Source organism: Cotesia typhae, unplaced genomic scaffold, assembly GCF_013202065.1.
Source record: "Cotesia typhae breed Kobodo isofemale line unplaced genomic scaffold, CoteBio_Ctyphae contig_42, whole genome shotgun sequence".
In the NCBI taxonomy this organism is placed as follows: Eukaryota; Metazoa; Arthropoda; class Insecta; order Hymenoptera; family Braconidae; genus Cotesia; species Cotesia typhae.
In genome coordinates, this window is record NW_027423751.1 from 1,518,737 (window position 1) to 1,536,755 (window position 18,019).

Sequence of the window (18,019 nt, forward strand, 5' to 3'; positions counted from 1 at the left end):
ATTGGTTGGTAATAAAAAAAATCAGATTAAGATTTCAACTTAATAACTGTATGAAGATTTTATAAATGACTTTAATACAATTCTTATTCAATTGTGATACTGATGTTTATAAATATCACGTTTTGTAATAAATAAAAGATTTTCTTCCTTCTATAACCTGATTTTGAGGAATTGAATCCATTCAATTCTTTTGGTCTGGTTATGTCGGCAGCAGGATTCTAAGATCCATCGAATCCATATCGTTTGAAGTCCTTCATTTTTGAATACTTTTATTTTTATCCTGGCTGCCATCTAATAAAAGATCAAAATTAATATTAGCTCTTTACAAATTCTTAAATTGTAAGACGCTACTTGATTTAAATCATCTATCCTGTATTATCTTAAATAGAAAATATCAATTGAGTACTAATTTATTATCTCATAAATAAATTTTCGTGAAATTGTTCGCATAGAGTTATGCTGTAGATTATTTTTAAGAATATCCAATAGCGGCCACTCTTCTCAATGACTTCCAACTAAACAGTTGCTTGCCTTTTTTTTTTTTTTTTTTTTTTTTTTTTTTTTTTCATTACAATATAATTAACTATTTAACTACGATGAGTTTCTTAATTTAATTTTGAATGTAAGTCAATTACTTATAGGAAGTTAGCATGATACTTTGCCGCATAAGTCTCATAACCTGCTTAACCAAATGATACAAAATTGAATCGAAACTATTATTATTTAATGAAACTTAAAAATAAGTATTTGATAAATGAATAACGTAAGGACTACCAATTAAAATAATGGGCGCACGCACGCTTTGACATACCTTAATATTACGCTCATTGATTGGTGGGTTGGTACGGTAAATACGTTCGCAGCCCGCGATTATCTGGCTTCCGCATATTGCATCTTCATTATTGCTTGTTCGAAGACCACTTCATGACGTTTGGACAACTCAAAATACTTTATTGCGAGTATGGAGAGAGTTACGTAATAATAATAAATATATTGAAATGGAAGATAATGTAAAATATATGAAAGGCGATCGAACTCGATTCAGAAAATTAATAGTTATAGCAGAAAATCATTTATTATTAAAAGTACAAGATCTCTATCATGAGCAATATGATACTATAATTTAATGAAAAATTTTGATTGTGAATTTAAATTTCAATTAAATTGTTTGGAAAAAGAAAAAAAAGTAACTTTCTTGAGACCTAAGCTTTCCAGAATTGAATATTCTCTTGGTTGAACTCAAATTTTTTTTCGTGCAATGTTTTGATGAAATATAACATCTGTTACTTGATGTTGAGCTCGAGTGGGTTCAATACTCTGTTACGTATCGGCAAGAATGGATATAGCCATTTCACTATAGTGAGCCCTTAATTTTGTCTCTGATTATTACTTATCTCGTCTCAGTTTCATACCGAATCGTTTTCCGAGGTACGTGTAATAACGAAATGCCTTGTGGCTTGAGTAATATTATTCTTTTAAAAATTTTACTATTTTAGTGCTGGTTACTAAGTATATTAAACGGCGAGCATTCGGTCGTGAATTCATAATAAGAGAAAATATTGTTATTCTCGTATATAAATATTAGTATTCATTAATTTTTTCTGTGGATATGTAACCGAGTATTAACAAACTTTTTAATGTAGTTATTTTGGTTTTGTTACGTTATTCCAGTTCGAAAAGTCATATTTTCTAATTTCAAGGTTAGTAATTCAAAATTTTTGCGGAAGGATAGGGTCGCTTAAGCAGAATAGTTGGACGCAAGATGTACGTATTATGTTCATCTCATGCCAACCTAATATGCATATCGGAGGATCTATAGGTGTGTATTTAGCTCTCGTTATTAGTTGTAAAATAATATGTAATTAGCCTTTGATCACTTGAAATATAATAATTAAAATCTACTGTTATTTTACGATACTGAATGCGAACATTAGTTAATCTGAACATCTATTTAAAAATTCTTATTTCCGAGAAATTGAATTTCGTAAAATTTATAATTTCTGAATTAAAATTGAATGAGTGCAAAATCGGATGCCCTATAATTATATTTAATAAAAATTAAATTAATTTAGTTTGAATTGAATGAAATAATTAAACAATGTATAAGTTTGGATCATTTTCCGATAAATTTTATTAACTTTTTAACGCCAAAGTTGGACTAACTGACCCGCATGGCAGCAGAGTAGGGATCGCGAATTAAGATTATAGTAGGTACACGCTACTGCCCATGAAAGCACATGATCAGACACACTAACGCAGAAACGGACCCCCCGCTAGACAGTCCACAAAGTAGGGAAAACGTCCAGAAGCCTCAGAGGGTTAATTCACCAACTGTTTGAAAGTAACTAAATGGAGTATAATTTATTTAATTAATTATTTATGTTTATACTTTTTATTATTAACGATCACTTAGATATATTAAGATTAGTTGCTAATGTTTATTTGTTTATTGTACTTTATTGATTATAGCATTTTTTTTTTTTTTTTTTTTTAATTATTTATTTAAAGTCGCATCAACCTCTACGGTCCTTAGCGACTATTTATAGCATGTTTATTCATTGCTATATTTTTCAGAGCTTGATCAAGTTTCAATAAAAGGGAACAAAGCATCGACATTTAACAATTATTTAATTAGACTGTAATATTCCGAATATCCGTGATCCTACAAGGAAAGAACAAGATTACACTGGATAACATTACAGATTATACTCATTGTAATCTTCTATTTCCCCCAGTAAAATTTGGATTATACTCAGTAGAATTTTAGATTATACCCAGTGATATCTCCGCGATTTTTGTTCTAGCGCCTGTGCTGCGACTTATTAAATACTATTTTTCATTTTATAGAGCAAAGATAACCGGGAAAAAATTATTTTTTAACGATCATGGACAATAATCTTAAGAAGTATAATAGTACTTGTAAAGTCCATTTGTGACAATAAATTATAACTGTAAGGTCTGAATTGGTTGCAAGGTCACATCTAATGAACTTTATATACATTTAAATGGAGCATTTTAAACTAAATCAGCCACTTTTTGAGGTTGAGTCCACAGAATTTTTTTTAAATTTGATGTGTTTCGAGCCTGAGGAAACACATGTTCATGAATTTTTTTGACCATCCGTTTTTGAGCTATAAATTTCTTTCATAATGTAATTTTTTTCCTCTAACAATCATAAATTTATTTTGCAAAAAATGTATGAATTGGATCGTTTTTTGAGGTAGATTTATTTATAAATCTACACGGAAAAAAGTAAACTGTAATAAATAACAGTCGATTTATAATAAGTAATGATCAACTGCTAAAAATTACCACTTCAAACAGTAAAATCATGATTTTACTATTCACATTGTAATATTTACAATTTAAACCTTACTTTACTCTTTACATGGAAGAAAATACTATTTCAAACAGTAATATTTGCCATGTAAATGTCTAAAATGTTAAAGTATAATAATTAAGAATTCAGACTTTAATATTTATCATTTCGTACCTAAAAAATGATGTTATGATATGTAAAAAGTATAGAATAAAGTTAGTAAATTTCTAATACAAGCAACGTCAATATTTACAAAGTAAAATGGTAAATTTTAAACGCAACGCTAAAAATCAAACTGTAATTATTGACTTGCTTAGTCTGGTAAAATGTATATTTTAAAAGTATAATTTTTACTGTTTGAAATATTAAATTCTCCCAGAGTGAGACCCTCTTCTCTTTCATCTGAGTTCTCCTTCTCTTCATAATATGGACTATATATTGAAATGGCAATTTTTACTGTTTGAAACTGTAATTTTTAAAGATAAAAGAGTCATTATTTACTATAGTGACAACTACTAATTACTTATTTTGGATATTAAATTATAAATTGTGGCTTTTATACTTTCTACATTAAGTTCTGTAATATTTACATTTTTGCCACCCCGATGTCCGCTTTACTGTTTGAAACTATAAAAACTAACCGGAATCCGAGTGAATATTACAGTTTACTTTTTTCCGTGTAACGATTGTAGCCGGTCTCATGTCAGAATTTAAAGAAAATTTTGTTATAAAATATTTTACTCTGTGTATATAGATATACACATAGATATAATAGAAATTAAAGGATCAAAAAAAAAAATTCCAAATTTTTGGGCAATTTTCAACAGGCCGTAACTTGGAAAGAAATGATCGTACAGGAAATCAAAAAAAAGAAAATTGTAGCTCCGAGTGTCTAGTTTTTGGATTAGAACTTTTAAATTTTGTAGCCTCCGCGGTTTTTAAGTGATCTTAGAAAAACCAGCAACAAAAAAATTTTCGAAATTTTTTTAGTTTTTTTTTTGGTCTACGGGCGTGGAAAAAATTTTCTTTACTTGACCACTATAAGAATCGGACACTTTGGTCATTTCGCTTTTAATTTCTTTTTTTATTAACCTTGATACGTTCACTTCTCGGCGAGATATCGGTCTTCAAATCGAAAAGGATCTTTTTGTCTTCGGCTATTGATATCTCAGCAATCAATGATCGCACGAAAATTTAAAATTGCAACAAAAAAAGACATTTAAGTGGGTTTTTGGAAAATCAACCTCTGGATTGAAAATATTGAAGAAACCACTAATGTTAAATGTGCTTTTTACTGTTTAATATGTCCACAAAAACCCTATAATGAGCCAAATTAATCCAGTCAGCCTTTCTTTTGTTTCACTCGATCGAATTTTTAAAAAAATCAAAGGATCATGTTTTTTGATCGGAAAAGTTCATAATTTTTCAAAATGAGAAAAAAAATTTTTTTCCGGGCCTTTTTCACTTTGTTGTTCCAGAAAGTGCTTAAATTAAAAAAAAAAAAAAAAAAATTTGCTTTTAAAAAAAGCAAAATGATCCTACATAACAAGATACTAAGGTCTAGAAGAAAGATAGAAAAACTGAAAAAAGCACTGGAAAATGCGAACAAGGAGAAATTCAAAAAAGAAATTAAAAAAAGATGAGTGGGAAAGAGAAAGACAGAAGTTTTTGAACTCAAACGCAGAACTAAGTGCAAAAGTCAGACTGTTCGAAGAAAAGTTGAACGCAGACAGGTCAAGAAAGACGACAGGTAACATCAATAGGAAGGAGGCACCAGTACAAAGGAGTCAACATAATCTAGAGAAACAAAGAACATATCAAGTAGAGGTTACACAGAACAGGGTTGGTGACTTCCTCAAGACGGAAAGAAACAGCGTAGCTAGAAAACCAGTCGCAATAGCAAACGATCATTTTAACTACAAAAGGCGAGAAAGGAAACGAAGGAGAAACAACTTGGTGCTTAGATTCAACACGCAAAATGAAGACGAAAACAAGCAAGCATTTGGTGAAGCGGCGCAAAGGCTTGAAAGGAATGAAAGCAACTTTAGAATTAAATATGGAGACAAAAGCATGGTGTGCATTGAGATGATCTCTTTAGGAGAAAAAAAGAAGGTGTTGGAGAAGCGTAGTAAGTTGAAGCAGACTGGCACTTGGTTGGATAATGACCACACGCCTAGAGAGATTGAAATCTAAAAGTGGTTAAGACAATTGACGAGACAAAGAAGAGAGAATGGCAAAAACGTGAGAGTGGGCTACCTAGGACTGATTACGAGTGACGGAGTCGAGAAGTTCAACGAGCTAACGGTGGAATTGGAGCTAGTGCGATGCAGCACGGAGAAGTCCTTTCGTCGAAGAAGAAGCGTAGAGCGAAGCAGAAACTAGTATTAAGTGTAATGTTTTGGTATGGAATACGCATAACGCGAGTAGGTTTAAGGAAACTAAAGACTTTCTAGCCAAATATAGTATAGTGATCCTACAGGAACCGTAGCTAGGGAGTGATGATGCAAAAAAAACAATTAGAAAGTTAAGTGGTGATTACAATTACTGGGTAAAAGGGACAAAAAAAAGTACACTGACCAAAAGAGATAGGTTATCAGGTGGGCAGCTTGTAGGTGTAAAAAAAATCCTCGTAGAAATGGTCAGATTAGCTTCTTACGACCTTAAAACGTGGAGATCTGGTGAAAACTGAATTTTCAAAAACTTGGGTGAAACCAATAACTCCCAGATTTTTCGAAAGTCATTGATTTTTATAATAACTTTATGGAAAGTTAAAAAAAAACTACCTCTTTGAGCATTTTTGTCAAGTTATGAGTATGTGGCGAAAAAAATTGAATAGCTCAGAAACGGATGGTTTAAGAACTTCGAAAAAGTTCGTGAACACGTTTTTCATTAGCCTCAAAAACATGCAAAATTTTGAAAAAACCCCAATTATTATATTAACGCATTCATAGAAGTCTTGGCGGTTTAATATTAATGCAATGTAGAAGGTAAATAATTAAATACGGTGAATATCGATATTATTTATTATGTTATTATTCGGAAAGTTACTCAATAAAGAATAAGTTTAAACAGATATGATGTAGAATTTGTTCAGTATTTTCTTTTTCACTTTTCGCGCACGAAACACATATTTCTGACGGCGCAACATTAAGACTTATTTTGTGTACCATATCAGTGCGCAGTTTTAATCGTGGGTACTCGTTAGTACCTTGATGGCATCGAATCTGCCGGACCTGGGAAGCTAAAATATTAAAAAAAGAGAATATATCGCAGCTCTAAACGGTGAAAGAATGGCTTATATTTCATATTGAATGAAAAAATAAGTATAAGATGTAACGTTTACGTTAAAGATAATTAAAAAACTATTATAATATAACCCCCGCAAATTACTAAATTTATTTTTACATTCTATTTAAAACTAAAAACTTGATTCTAAACACTCGTTGAAAGTTTTTGATAATTATTTTATCAATACGCCATTTATTAGATTTTGATGGTATTTTCGTCACACAATATTGGGATGATGCATTAAACACTTGATCAATAATGATATAAAAATCCGCTCGCTTAGACTTACAAAACATACTATTGAAAACTCAATAAAAAAATGAAATTTATTAACTTAATCAAAACACAGAAAGCTATCGATAGTACGACGTTACACCTTATGCTTTACAATACTCATTTGCATGACTCCTCGTATTCTTGAAAAGTTTATTTTTTTTCAAATCTTTACAGTCATCAGAACTAATTAATATATAAAATTCTTTCAACCTACCGATTGCCAGTATTGCGAGAGGGACCATATGCATCGGGTCTATCATATGCTTCCGTATACCTGTATATTACAACACATGATAGTAATTTACACGATTAAATAAAGAAAAATAGAAAGTCAAGGCATTACCCTTATTTTTAAGATACTAATGGCAACTTCTAAATAAGTCTCTCCATTTAACTTATTATTGAGAACACAAGTCTCCAAATAATGATGACAGTTATTTAAGCTATAATTAATCACGATAATTTAAACATTCATAAGCCAACCTAAGTATTAAAAAAAATAAAAATGAATTTCTCCATCACTTAAGAGACGTTATGCTCTTTGTTACGATTCTTTGATTTGTCCAATACTTTGTTACTTTTGTAAAACGTCGCTAGGTGAGCTGCGTGAAACACTCACAAAGTAACGGATCAACTAAAAAAAAAATTTTTTTTTCATTTTTTTTTTTTTTAAAGTTATTTGAATGTTCCTAATTCCTTTTGAAAGAAAATTGATGATTAATAATTACTTAATCGAGGAGTTTTTGTTAATTATATACTTCTCGAAAAACTTATTGGCCCGGGTCTTACTTTTTAATAAAAGAAAAGAGTTAGATTAACACTGTCTTTACTATTGTTAAGTTATGAACCTATAAAAAAAAAAAAAAAAAAAAGGGGGGGGGGGATCGTCAATTAAAAATGTTAGAAAATTGTGATTACGCTCATGAAACTTCGGGTAATTCAATTAACTGGAGAGATTTTCGAAGATTAACTTTTTATATAAATTCACTTCTCAATGGATTATCGTGGACTAAATCAGGACGTGAGCATAAAATTATATTACGAAAAGCGATGCCTAACAATCACGTAGTCAAGCAATTTTTTTTTGTCATAATTGTGGAGCTGCCCATTTTCTTTAACATTTTGCTTCATCAAATAGTATAAATACTTTACAAATTGAATTGACGTTTAGAATCATTTAAAAATATGTAAGTTACGAACTGATCATACTCCGCACTCGTCTTACACAAGACATTGCCTTTTCAGCACTCATAATAATGATTGAACTATAGGGATAAGTTTAATTTCCTATTCATATCACGAATATTTAATTTTATGAGTTATCTAGAGGTTGCCAGATAATTGATTTTAAAGAAGCTATTGAAAGTTTATTAAATTTAGTATAGACTCTTACCCGCCACTCATGGGTTGATATACTCCACTATTAACTGAATTGACAGGTCTTCTACTAAACATATCGGTTTGTGGTCCTGGTCCAGAATTATAACTAGGTGTTCCGGAAGCGTAACTTTGGACACCACTTAGAGGTCTGTGAAAGATTAAGGTATTAAAAAAAAAAAAATTAGTCTACCCATGACAGATATAATCAGAGATAAACATAGTCTGTACTAATTGTTATGTGTAAATAATGCACAGCCTCTTAGAAACGCAAATTATTTTGTTCCTTTCTAAGAAATCATCCTAATACGACCCCGAAAAAAAATTTGTTTTTTCCCAATTTAAATTGTGTGTGTTGACATCCTCAATTATTGAAAATTGAGACGAAGCCAATAAATTTTTAATTTTTGACAATTATTGATTTTCAACGGAGGAAGGTAAAAATGCGACTAAATTGATCCGATTAGGGTTTCGAAATTAGACACTTCAAGCTTTAAAATTTTTCGTTTTTACTGTTTGCTATGTCTATGATTGATAAAATTAAAACCTATCAAAAATTATTCAAATAATAATATTTTCTATAACAATTTGACTACCGGGTTTTGATTTTAAATAACTGCTACCAAAACTATAAGTTCTGATCAGAAAGGCACAAAAAAAAAAAGTTTTTAAGTAAAATATCCAATCACTATTGAAGATCGTCAGTATTTGATTACATAAATATCCGTAATTACATTACCCAGAATCTCCATATCCAGATCCATATCCACCCGGTGTTATTGTATTACCATTTCTCATCGGGCCTGTGTTGCGATCATAATCATTTCTGGAATTATAAGGGTCAGCAGCTCTACCAAAATTGTCTACTCGTCCGTAATCTGTCATACCTGACATATTACGACTGAAATCACCGCTCATTGCACCTCCACTAGGAACTAAAAATTGATTAAAACAGTATTATTTTGATATTATAAAACTACTTAAAGTAGCTTGAACTTAAATTAATAAAAATAAAACGAACAATTGCCATAATCTGATCGAGATCCAAAATCACTATTGCGACCATAATCGTTACTTCTTCCATAATCGGCTCCTCCAGGCCCATAGCCGACGGCGCCAGTATTTGGACCATATCCACTGACCATGTTAGGCGCTGATCCATATCCTCCCATACCTCCACCGCCCACGTTTTGTCCATAATTTCCACGATCAGAATATCCACCGCTTGAATAATCATTACCACGTCCGCCAAAATCATTATTGTTTCGATTGCCATAATCACCATATCCTCCACCAACACCACCTGTAGAAAATCCGTCGTAACCAGCACGTGGGATTGGAAAAACTGTAAATATTGCGAGCTTCCCAATAATTTGGGCTTATCAAACTACCATAATAAATAACAAAACTATTGCATACATTCTATTTTTTTTTGCCTTAATATGAATCTATCGTTAATAATATACCTCCGCGGTGGCTATAAGGACCAGGCCGATTGTCGCGACCACCGTCTCGTCCACTTCTTCCGCCTCTCATTGGCCCACCTCTTCGATCATCTCTGCGACCAACAGGACCACCCCCTCGTGACTTGCCTGTCGATTGTTCGACATTTATTGTGGCACCTTTGAAATTTGTATTATGTAAAGCTTTGATTGCTGCAGCTGCATCTTCTTCTCGAGCCATATGAACAAACCCGTAACGATTCATCACATCGCATTCGGTAACTTCACCGAAACGAAGAAATAATTGACGCAACTCATCGTTTCGGCAGTTTTCGGGTAAACGACCAACGAAAATTTTTGTTTTTCTCTGAAATTTATGATACATAATAGACTTTAGAGAAGTTAGTCTTCCATGAAATAGAACATTACGTATATCATCTTTTACAATAAAAATTTGTAGAAAAAATTTTCAAGTTTACTTCATCATCTAAGAAATGTATAACTATAATATTACGAGTTCTAGTCACTATGCATGAGTAGAATTCACGTGATATTAAGTATTGTGAGAACTTTTCAGAGAATTACTGAAGTGAAATGACTATTGAATAGTTATTCAATTCTTTTGATGGTATATAGACTAATAAACACTCTAACGTTATTAGATATAGGGATAATATTTAATAGTTTAAACTTCATGTTTTATTTTTTTTATCTATCTGACCAATGTAACACATTTTCCGTTTATAGGATTGATGAAGGTGTTTCTTTGATTTCGACCATATACTCTTGTAATGAAAAAAGATATGGTGTCTAATCAAGAATTGATTTTATATTGCTCAAATCGCATATCGATAGCTTACAAATTGAGAAACTATCGAAAATATCAAAGGATTGAGCATTAGTTAAATTAAATTATAGATTAGGAAAAATGTATTGGTGTACATTCTTAAATGTGTTACAAGTAGCTGCAGCACAGCAATATGTAATGGGCTACAGCTGCTGGTAGTGAGAGTGTATGAACGCCTGATCATTCTTACCGGTAAATTTGAGGAAACCATTTTCTGAAAAAGACAAAAATAACAGTGACATTAAATTTTATGGCCATTAAAATCTTATTTAAAACTATAACTTTTATCATGAAGATTATGCATTTAGTACGTTATTTTACTCTTTACAAATTAACGTTTTTAACTAGAAATTAAAATATAAATTTTAAATTACATAGGTCCAAATTTTTATAGAATTTTCTAATAAGTATTTTTTTTTTTTTTAAATATGAATATTATTTAAAAGATTAATTTCAGTCTTACAGAGAATGTGAGTCATATAAATATTTAAATAATTTTTGTTTAACGACCGAACCTTAAAATTTTTTCTGATAAGCTTCAATTCATGCTTATAAGTTTTTGATTACAAAAAAAAATCAGACCAAAAATAATGCTGAAAAATTTGGATAAATAGGCATATATTTGATAACTTGAAAAGTGGTGAACATACTAAAAATATAAAATTCACTTTCGCAACCTTAAATTACCTCAAAGAAATTTGAAAACGTTGGAAATTTGTATTTATAAGGATATGTAAAATTGATGAGGTTAGTAAATTCGAAAAACGTTTAGAATGTTCTTTTATGTTAATAATCTGCAGTTGCTTAATCAATGCTTAGATTTTTAAAAATATCATTTGATTGGAAATCTGTTTTTTGTAAATTTTGTGCATCACTTCAATTTCGTGATGTTTTCTTCAAAATGAGGTATTCATTTTGATTAGTAATATTGACATGGAATAATACAATACTGGCATAGCCAGTCTATTAACTCAATAATCTTTATTCTAATGACTATATTTCGTAAATTATAATAGTCTAAATAAATAAATAACGGGATCTTTTTTAGTATTTAAAACAATATAAATAAAAAAACTTGAGTGAAGACGGTGAAAGAAATGCATTTTCTGTTGTTTTATTTCTTAAATAATGTTCTCAATAAATTTTCATTATTTGACGTAAATAATGTAATTTTTGCAAAAACTTACCAAAGATTTTTTTCTTCTTCTTTTTATTTTACATTATTTAATTTGCTAACCTTATTTGATACGTTAAAAGAAATAAAAATTTCCGAAAATACACTTCATAGTTTCAAGCTTTTATATTATATGATTGTATTGCATGGTCATTACTAAGATTTGGTAAAAAGTCATAAATGCTTACTTTTTATAGGTTGATCATTAACATCATAAAATAAATTATTTTAGTTAATTAATATTATTTAAATAACATTTATAAACAATAATACTCACGTTCTGAAAGTTTGTTCTCAAAAGTCCAAACTGATGTGAAATAGATTAGAAATGTATTATATTTTAATTATCTTGATACTAACAGTGAAACAATAAAAAAAAATGGCGATATTTATGAATTTTTTTTTGGGGAAAGAATCCAAAGAATCACTGATGATCTCAAACTTGTCATACCCGATGATGTGATAGATGTCGTTGTTGATGCATTACGTGGCAAATTCACTATGATTTGAATTATTCAATTTGATTTACAATAAATAATAAATAATGAATTTTGTGATATAATTCTCAAAAGTTGATGTAGCATATAAATTAAAGTCAGCGTATAAATTATAGCATATAAGTATAGTGTTCTCTTTAAACAAACAATAAATAAAACAAACAAAACTAACTTTGTCAACACTTCGGGACGACGTTTATTGGACTGATTTAAATTGGAAAAGTAACCGATAGGACATCCCAATTACCCAGATCCCTAATACCCGAATTACCAATTACTCATAATCCCGATGACCCAAATTTTCAATTACCTAAAATTCCGATCACCAGTAATTTCAATTACCCATACTACCAAATACCCAAATTTTCAATAATCCAAAAGTTCGATAGCTTAAGTTTTCATTAACCAGAAACATTGATGACAAGACATTCCGATTGGACAGATTTCATAAGCTCAAAGTCGATTTCTTTATTATCGACAGATGAAACTTATTGTAAAAAATATATACATTCAGTTATTATACAGATGGCCAAAAACTATTATAAAATGAAATATCATATAAACATGTTTAGAAAAATTTAAACGTGTTTTTTTAATACATTTATTCAAATTAAATTATGAATCATAACTATTTTTAATAATAATGAAGTTTATTAATATTATTTTCAATTTATTATAATTTTGACAGCGTTAACAAAAGTTATATTTAAGTACAACTGATCGATATTTATCTTGTTATATTAACGAATAACTTTTTAAAAAAAATACAATTTAAATGTAACAATTAGTGCGATTATGATTATTATTTATAAAGTAATAAAATAATAAACAGTTCGTGCGTACGTGTAGGCTTTAAAATCGACTTAAAAAACATTAAGTAAAAAAAAGTAAGCGAATTATAAAATAAAAAAATTAAATATTCACAGTTAATAAACAATAATCACTACATGTTGAAATAACATTAAAAGATGAATTAATTCTTCAAAAAAAATGGACTTTAGAGCATACTCTATAAAAAGTTTAATATTTTTTTTTTGGTTTTTATTCAGTTCTTTATTTTATTCTCTCTAATAATAATTGCTTATCATTTTAAAAAAGTCCATCTAACTAAATTTTTGCTTTTTCTTCAACTTAATCTGATAGTTTTCAATATGAAATTTAAATTACTAAATGACAATAAATTTAAATAAATCCCGCGTGGCTATAACTCACACTCCAGTCCAGAAGTGGGCAGTACAATCAATCTAGTGACCTTTGCTGATTATAACGAACTTAACTAATATACACAGTAAAATATCAACAAAGTTTCGTAGTTATGTCTTTGTTTCTCTGTTTTTCATAAGTTACTAACGAGATTATTTATCGTGTACTGTTTGGAAAAAATTTATGAATTAACTTTTACACAAAAAGTTCATTTTCATATTAGTTAGTCATCAAATGTTTTTTCTCGGCTTCACCTCGGACAACAATTACATGTGGTCTGAGACATTTCTTATTTTACTGCCCTAGATGTGTAATATACTATTAGAAAAATAAAATAAAGAAAATTTTTATCTGAAAATACATTTACTACGACCTATGCCCCTTAAGGCGGAATTTTATGGTGACGTTGAACGCTTCATTTCACGTTGAATATGTATTGTTATGCCTCCATCTAGTTTATAACATATTATTATTTTTGATTAAGGATCTTACCGACGGCGGCTTCTCGCCCGGGAGTATTGAAATACTCGGTCTCAGTGCGGGAGAGGAATTTAAATTTAATAATAAATTATAAGACGAGTTTGTTTAGTTGGTTTACTCAATATTTGAACTTTAATTTATTATTAGATTATTTAATAGAGAAAAAAAAGAAAAACTCTTGTAAAATCGCTCGACAGTTGTTTAACAATAGATAGTTCTCAACTACTTGAGTTCTCGAGGAGTAGTGTCGTTACAAAAGCGTTGATTCGAAGTCCTCAGCTTCACATCTCCCTCCATTTTTCCACACACATAGGCTTACACTACGTTACAACTTAACTATTCCTTACAACTAATACATATATAGAGACTTATCCTTATAACACATAATTACTATCTTTTACAACCTAGTTCCTTGAACACTATTACTTATTAACTTACACTGTGATAGATTATTTTCTTCTACTGAATTATTTTATATATTATTTTATTAATGGGGTTATAGTAGTATTACTGATGAAGATGATTATGCTATTAATGACTATATTAATAACAATAATAATAATAATAATAATAATAATAATAATAATAATAATAATAATAATAATAATAATAATAATAATAATAATAATAATAATAATAATAATAATAATAATAATAATAATAATAATTATTATTATTATTTATAATAATTATTTATAATAATTATTATTTATAATAATTATTTATAATAATAATAATAATAATTATCGAATTCGACGCATTGTTGCTGAACTTCGGTGGCGTCATCACACACTGAACAAGAGTACTCTTCTTGTCATCAAAGAAGAGTCTCTTAATAAATTGCGGGCTCTAGTGGCTGCTAAAAAGTCATTAGAGAAAAGGCTGAAGCGGTTGGTCGACAACTCGTTGTTTCGATCCAGCCCTTCACGGTTTCTGACACCAAAGACCGATGTTACCGGGAATTATCCAACACCTGAGCGGGTGGAAGCTTTTTGGACTGAGTTGTATGGAGATCAACCAAACGTGAACGCCAACACTCCAGCTCTGCACGACTTCAAAGTATTCTGTCGGGAACACCGTCGACAGAATGCTGATGAAGAGAGCCCTGCAGTCAGTGTGGATGAAGTTCGTTCAGCTCTAAATGGCAGCAAAAATTGGGCTGCCCCGGGACCAGACGGCATTAATGTCTTTTGGTGGAAGAAGTTTACTTCTACCCACCTCCATCTGGCCCGCATATTTACATCATACATTAGAGCTGACGATCCGATTCCGGACTGGCTTGTAGAAGGGCGAACCGTACTGATACCTAAAAAAGGTGACTTGTCTGACCCTAAGAATTTCAGGCCTATCACCTGCTTGAATGCGGTTTATAAAATTTTTACAAAAATTTTAAATAACCGTATCTTGCAGCAGATAGAGCCTGTATGGCAACAGATATATGAACAACGTGGCAGTAAAGAGGCCTGTCAGGTTGCAAGGAGAACCTGATAGTGGATCGATGCGTCTTACAAGATGCGATCTACTATCAACGCAACCTGTCAATGGCTTGGATTGACTATCGCAAGGCATTTGACTCAACTCCACATGAGTTAATTTTATATCTACTCAAATGCCTGGGAGTCAATCCCGAAATAGTGGAATGTATTCGGCGTACAATGCAGCTCTGGCGAACGCGATTTCACATTGGAAGTGGAAACGCATTGCACGTAACCGGAGTTGTAGAGTACAAACGAGGGGTCTTCCAAGGCGATTCCTTGAGCCCTCTGCTGTTTTGCATTTCACTGCTGCCTATATCTGTTGCTCTCCGTAAAACTCGTGGGTACTCTGTGGGGCCTCCGGGTGATCGAAAATATTCGATCACCCATCTGCTTTACATGGATGATCTGAAGCTATATAGTGCTGATGAAGATCATCTACAAGCAGCCCTCAACATCGTAGCAGAGTACACACGAGATGTCGGAATGTCTTTTGGGTTGGACAAGTGTGCGGTCGTACATCTGGCGAGGGGTAAGTGCTCTGATACTGGTGATGATGTCGAATTAGTGGATGGGAGCGTCTTAAGCCAATTAGACACCGGGGAGTTGTATAGATATCTAGGAATGGAAGAGCACCGCATGCATGCGGTCTCTGAAGTCCGAACAACTCTCCAGAGCGAGTATGTTAGGAGACTCCGGAAAATTTGGTCCTCCGAACTTTCCGGCAAAAACAAAGTCTCAGCTACTAACATGCTCGCTGTCCCAGTCTTACTATACTCTTTCGGTGTCCTGAAATGGACCCGAAAGGATTTACGAGATCTCGACATCAAAACCCGTAAGATCATTAATATGAATCGGAGCATGCACCCCAATTCATCAGTCGCCAGATTATACCTCTCCCGGTCCATCGGTGGGAGAGGTTTGCAGAGTTTGGAGCGGCTTCACGACCGTTTGGTCCTGGGTTTAACTCACGAAGTTGTCAATTTCACTGCAGACGAGGATGACTTTCTTATGCAAATTGTACATAAACATGAAAATGCGCATAAGGGGTCATTCTTGTATAAGGCAGCAATATATGCGGCAAGAACCCTTGGTCTTGGAGAAATAAACGCTCTTATGGAACTCCGAAAGGAGGAATTTAAGAGCGTCATCAGGAACGCCGAGGAAAAACTACTCCTTGGCGAACTGATGGACAAGTCCATGCACAGCGTGTTCTTTAAACACGTGCGTGATCATGGCTTGTCCATCCAGCTGACGTTTTCCTTCTTAAAGTCAGCGGGCCTGATGTCCGAGACTGAAGGGTTCATATTTGCCTGCCAAGATGGTGTCATTAACACTCTTGAGTACCGTAGCAAGGTGCTCCAGGTGCAGCTTCCGGACACGTCCTGTAGGAGGTGTAGACAACATCCGGAGACGCTTATGCACCTTTTGTCGGCATGTCCAGTGCTGGCGAGAGGTGCATATATCCAGCGTCACAATGCTGCCCTGAGAGTACTGTACTACTATCTTCGTCATTGCTACGGTATTGACGTGACACCAGTGCTGCCTTATTTGCCAGGAGATATTCCCCAGGTTGTTGAGAATGACAGTTGCAAAATTTATTGGAACATGCCATTTGCAACAACCCGGCGGATAGATCACAACAAACCTGATATTGTGCTCTTCGACAAGGCCACTCGTGACATCTATGTCATTGAGTTCTCGGCCCCGGCTGAATACAACATCTCAGCCAAAGAAGAGCACAAAAGACAAATATATCAGGATCTCCTGGTTGAAATTGGCAAACTTTACCCAGGTTACCGTGTCAAGCTCGTCGTTTTGGTTGTCGGCGTCCTTGGAGGGATGAAACAGTCTTTTGTGTCTTCACTTGCGAAGATACCGGCTTGCAGTTCAGCAGCCGTGTCTCTAGCAGTGCGGATGCAAAAGGCTGTCATTTTGGGATCCCTGCGTCTACTTAGGCAAATGAATTTGGCCTGCTGCACTCACTAACCGCCTTGTTGTGTGGAGTGGTGCAGCAGTAATGGATGGCGCTCAGGCTGGGCCCTCGGAGAATCGGACTCCGGGGAAAACCCCCCTGAGCAATTAATAACAAATAATAATAATAATAATAATAATAATAATAATAATAATAATAATAATAATAATAATAATAATAATAATAATAATAATAATAATAATAATAATAATAATAATCGTAATTAGTTTGATCAGGGGTTTGCTAATTGGTACTTATATTATAATTGGTCAATGTTAAATTATTATTTACTTATTTATATTAGAATAAAAGATTATTTAATTATTAAACTCTAGTGAAATTTAATTGTTAACATATCAAAATTTAATATTATTTAAGGCTTTTAGTTTATTTATTAAATAAAATAACATATTTTCAGCTAAATTTATGTAACATGTATTGTTTATGCATTCCTATGGTTACGTTATTTATATTCTGTAGAACAAGACCCCATTGAGTTTCCACACGTGTCTTTTATGACTTTTCCTCAAAATTTTCAAGTGCCCTGTGGCGAGAAAACAGCCCTGGGGCTATTTAGACTTTAGGGTTTCTTGAAAATTCAATACTATGCCCTTTTCTGTCAACATCTTTTGTTTTTTTTTTTCTAAATAACCCAACGAACTATCG

General features: G+C 32.0%; 1 protein-coding gene across 5 annotated transcripts; it reads right to left on the minus strand.

The window, feature by feature from the left end:
- Nucleotides 1–43: 43 nt before the first annotated feature.
- On the minus strand, nt 44–12,135 carry LOC141528120 (uncharacterized). Of its 5 annotated transcripts, none has more exons than XM_074244006.1 (8): nt 12,001–12,135; nt 10,740–10,763; nt 9,727–10,069; nt 9,282–9,605; nt 9,000–9,195; nt 8,277–8,411; nt 7,098–7,157; nt 44–291 (listed from the first exon to the last, which is right to left on the minus strand). In XM_074244006.1, exons 2-8 carry the CDS (start codon nt 10,758–10,760, stop codon nt 276–278), a joined length of 1,095 nt encoding a protein of 364 aa, XP_074100107.1. In that variant the 5' UTR covers nt 10,761–10,763; nt 12,001–12,135; the 3' UTR covers nt 44–275. The 5 variants fall into 5 exon arrangements, with proteins under 5 accessions (XP_074100107.1, XP_074100110.1, XP_074100108.1 ...); XM_074244007.1 differs by lacking the exon at nt 44–291 and adding an exon at nt 6,329–6,560 and having other exon boundaries at nt 9,282–9,563; nt 12,001–12,134; XM_074244004.1 differs by lacking the exon at nt 44–291 and adding an exon at nt 6,329–6,560 and having other exon boundaries at nt 12,001–12,134.
- Between the last annotated feature and the right edge of the window lie 5,884 nt (nt 12,136–18,019).

Excerpts from the sequence above, each read along its gene's own strand:
- LOC141528120 (XM_074244004.1), bottom strand. The coding sequence starts at position 10,760 with ATGGTTTCCTCAAATTTACCG. Across the intron at positions 10,070-10,739 it reads TGGTTTCCTCAAATTTACCG|AGAAAAACAAAAATTTTCGT; the intron begins GTAAGAATGATC and ends CATAAATTTCAG. Across the intron at positions 7,158-8,276 it reads TATCAACCCATGAGTGGCGG|GTATACGGAAGCATATGATA; the intron begins GTAAGAGTCTAT and ends TGTAATATACAG.